Source organism: Nannospalax galili, unplaced genomic scaffold (assembly GCF_000622305.1).
Source record: "Nannospalax galili isolate Female #2095 unplaced genomic scaffold, S.galili_v1.0 scaffold956, whole genome shotgun sequence".
NCBI classification, from domain to species: domain Eukaryota; kingdom Metazoa; phylum Chordata; class Mammalia; order Rodentia; family Spalacidae; genus Nannospalax; species Nannospalax galili.
This window is the reverse complement of record NW_008337440.1, coordinates 687,614-691,882: the sequence shown is the minus strand read 5'-3', so window position 1 is coordinate 691,882 and position 4,269 is coordinate 687,614. Positions and strand designations below refer to the sequence as shown.

The following is a 4,269-nucleotide window of genomic DNA, read 5'->3' as shown; positions in this document are numbered from 1 at the left end:
GGGCAGTGGGGGGAGATAGTTCCCCCCGGGGGAGGGGCAGCGGGTTAGGGGGGAGGATGGAAGGAGCATTGGGCGGGGGAGGCAGCAGGGAGGGGCAGCCGTGGTGTGGGGCAGCCTAGGAATCTTGGGTTTCTTTCCTTGACTGGGGAGAAGACTGGCAAACTGAATGACCATGGTGTAAGGAAAAAGAAAAATTCTCCAACTGTTCCGACAGGGGGCGCACAAAACCCCCATCCCAGGGGTGGGAGCCGCTCAGCTCCTGGATCTGCCTCTGGGGGTCAAGCTGCCTATGATCCCAGGAAGTGATACTGTGTTCTTTACTACCAATATCAGTGAGAAGGTAAAGCAAATTTAATTGTCTTGTAATTACATTCAAATGTCTGACACTTCCATAACTGTTTCTCTTCTTGCTGTTAGAGACTTAGAGCAAAGCACGTTAAGGGAATTTGTGTAAGTCGTTTTCCTAAAGGTATTGCTTAGAGTGTGAAGCAGTTTCATACAGTATGGCTTGGATAGAATCATGATCAAAAAGTTTACATCCTTAGCTCTTTTTAAATGTATACCTTTTTAGAAACACACTGATAATAAGCCTTTACCTATACCTATATGCTGTTTGTGCTTACAACAAACATACTTGTTTGAAAGTCTATCACTATTGACAGTTAATTATGTGTTATAATTTTAACTAGTACTAACCTGGACTAAGCTCTCTTCTGAAACAGGCATCTTTTGAGCCAAATTTTAGCTCAGAGTGTTTTAAAAAATGTATTTAAATTTTTTGTTTAGTACTGTAATTCACTTTAGTTATCTATATAAATAATTACTGACACCTGGTGTCTTGACTCATACCTATAATCTCAATTCTTTGAGCCATGTCAAATCAATAAATCAACAAATCAACAAATCACATGAAACTCCATAAATAGGAATGATTTTTATATATTAGTTTTAAAAAACAAATGAACCTCACAAAATCTGAGTCACAGTTACACAAGTTCTGTTAAAATATTCTTGAAACTCCACTACTGATAACTCAATGATACAACTTCCCTTTGTTCTAGAAATTTAGTTGTTCATTCTGCTTTTTAAACTATATTTACTATTTTTTCATTCTTTTCTGGTAACTGTTAACTTATTTGTCCACTAGTTTTTACAGAATTCTCTAAGAGCTTTTTAATAAAACTTCTACATATATTCATTTGATTATAATTAGACCCTAGAGTATTTCCTTCAAAATTGGCTTTGTGAAATTCTTTTTCTCAGTATAATCTCTTTTATAAATTAATAGTTTCCATTATTTATACATTTTGAGCAAAACCAGTCGACGAGATCAGGGATACCCTAACGCTAATGAATGCATTTATTAAAAAGTGCTTTCCATTTATAGGTAAGTGAATCATCTTCCTCTTGAGAAACTTGCCTGTTAAAAGTCAACACCTGAGAGAAATTGACAGCTAAATGCTACCATTCAAAAGAGACAACCAATTCCTTCCTTGACTTATTTATCATTATTGATTGCTTCCCTTCTAGAGAAGATGTGATCTTATCTGGTCTAAATCTCTCTGGATTAGACTTTAGGCTAAAGGATTCCTTTCTTTGCTCTCTCTGAGTAGCTTTGGTAATCAATCAATCTACTTTTGTTATTAGGACCTTTGAAAGTTATTACAGTTGGGACTGGAGAGGTTCCTCAGCAGTTCAAAGCAATGGCTGCTCATTCAGAGTATCAGGATTTGGTTCCCAGCACCCAGATGGCTGCTAAAAACCAACTATGACTCCAGTTCCAGGGGTTCCAACACCCTCTTTTGGCCTCTATGGGCATTTCATGACACGGGTAGATTTACTCACATGCAGACAATAGGCAGTGTCCTCAACTCTAGGTCCAGGGAAGCTGACACCCTCTTCTGATATTCATGGGCTCTGTACATCATGGGTGCACGTAACATGCTTGGTGGCAATACACTCATACACATAAAATTAAAATAATAAAATATTTAAAGGTAGTAAAATTTGTTGAGTTATACATAAACTGAACACAGATGTCACAAACTGGTACCTATAGGTACTCTTGGACTGGTGCACAATATTATGTGGTAGTGTGAATTGAATTGGATACTTGCAAACAGGACACACACTCTCTACTTTTCCAGATTCCCCACATATTCTAATTGGCATCACCTGCTTTCTGATTTGGCGTTGCTTTGTACTAGTACTTTTGTTGTTGTGTTTAAAAAAGTGAAAAAAATGCAGACATTATCACCTTGCCACATAGACGTCCATCATTCATGTTTTCTACTTCAGAAGACCTTATATAAGTGATTATCATCATTCTCCCTTTGAAAAATTAACTGAGAACTCATACCAAAACTTTGATGTTTTTGACCATACGTGTCATAACATAACTCAGCTGTTTCCTCTGTAATAAACACAGGGAAATGTGACATTACCAGTCTTTCTCTCCTTTTATAACTTTTTTATTAGCTGAAGTTAAGATTGGTCTTTGCACATATGGTGAAAACTCATTTTCTGTAAATATGCTTTAAAGCTAGTAATTCAATAAGTTGAACTATATGATGTAGATAAAACTTTATAACATCCAGAGAATATTGAGTTTGTTAAAGGTCTCAAGACACTGTGGTTCTTTATCCTTAAGACTTTTTTATCCCTAAGTTTTTAATCTCTAAGCTTTTCTTCTACTATTTGTACCTTTTGCTTTCATTTACTCATAATGAAATATATTCCATTATTTTCTTTACTTTTAGAGGATTGAAACATGATTATAATTAATATTACCCTTTTTTCTTTCAAATATAGCACCTTGATCTGAGAGGACAAAACACGGACAGAATCTTAGCATTGACTTTATTCCTTAAAGTATATTGTACACTCTTAACTTTCTTTTCTTCTCCTGTATTTTTGTTTTGGGGCCAGAAGCTGATACAATAGGGGAAAGAATTAATTTAGTGAGGCTGCTTAAAGTATTTCATCTAGGTGAGGGAAAGAAGGGAAGGCTTGCCCAAAGTAAATCCTTCTGTTGGTTGCTTATTCCCAGCTCCAATTTAAATTGCATGTTTGGTTTTATAGTAATGTCAACAGGTTAATTGAAATTGAAAATACATTAATTTATATTTGTAACATATTAATATCTATGTTTGCAGCTTTTTCAACCTTCCTATGGTTTTAACCTGAGTGATCCTTATTGTCGACTTTTGGAAACCCAATATAAAAGTCTCCACGATCCACATTTAAGAGCATACTATAAGCGCAAAGATATCCTGAGGAGATTAAAGAAAGGAGGCTACATTACCAGCAACAATAAAGTGGGTTGAAGGTTACTTTTTTCTAACCAAGGAAAACTTTTAATATTTCTATGCTTGCTTCTCTACCTTAGTGAAGAGTCAATATCACCATTAATTTGACCATAACAGGAAATGTCTTGGCTAGTTCTATAGGAGATTCAGTGTCCTAGTTTGCTTTCTCTTGGGAATAAAAGCGTTTGTTGTATCTTGCACTTCCAAGTAATATTCCATCATTGAGGGAGGTCAGGTTGGGAACTGAAGTCAGAACTTGGAGGCAGGAGCTGTAGCAGAAACCATGGAGGAATGCTGCCTTCTGTCCCCGTCATCCCATCCAGTGTGGTAGTTGTCGTCTTCATCTGTGCCCCCCCCACGCACTTTTCTTACATAGTCTAGGCCCACCTGCCTAGGGATGGCACTACCCATAGGGTTGAGTTGTCCTACATCAACAGTTAAGAACACGCCTTACAGACATGCCCTTAGGCCAGTGTGATGAAGGTAGTAGTGCTCAATTGAGGTTCCCCCTTCCCAGGTGGTACCAGTTTGTCTCAAGTTGATGAAAGAAAACTAACCAACACACTCAGGGACCAGACAATGGGTATTTCTAAATGAAACTATTTCCTTCACCATTTTTTTTCTTTTTAGTATCAAAAGATTATTGACAAAAAATTTGAGGAGACAAAAGTGTATTAATTTTCCCAGCTGAATCATTGTTCTCTTTTTCTGTCTCTAATGTTTCTGTATTCATGTAAGTGCTGGATACTTTTAAAAGCTTCAGATGAAAGAGAATGTAAGAAAATTTAGTCTGTTAGAATCCTGAGAGATTATTCTTACTGGATTTGAACATTACTATGTTTACAATGGAAGCCCAGTTATAATTAATTAGAATTATTATTTTAATAACTATAATTATTTGTGATTACTAAATTTCTTCTTAGAGTATGGTTATAATAATAAAGTTTTATTTGGAATAGAA

The 4,269-nt window shown here is 36.1% G+C and overlaps 1 protein-coding gene across 1 annotated transcript in view; it reads left to right on the top strand.

Annotated features, from left to right (window-relative positions):
• Nucleotides 1–4,269, top strand: part of Fsip2 (fibrous sheath interacting protein 2) — a 100,023-nt gene that overhangs the window by 175 nt on the left and 95,579 nt on the right. Inside the window, exons 2-3 of the mRNA XM_008832589.1 lie at nucleotides 215–340; nucleotides 3,156–3,317. Of these exons, the coding sequence (XP_008830811.1) occupies nucleotides 215–340; nucleotides 3,156–3,317 (288 nt within the window). The remainder of the gene's footprint in view (nucleotides 1–214; nucleotides 341–3,155; nucleotides 3,318–4,269) is intronic.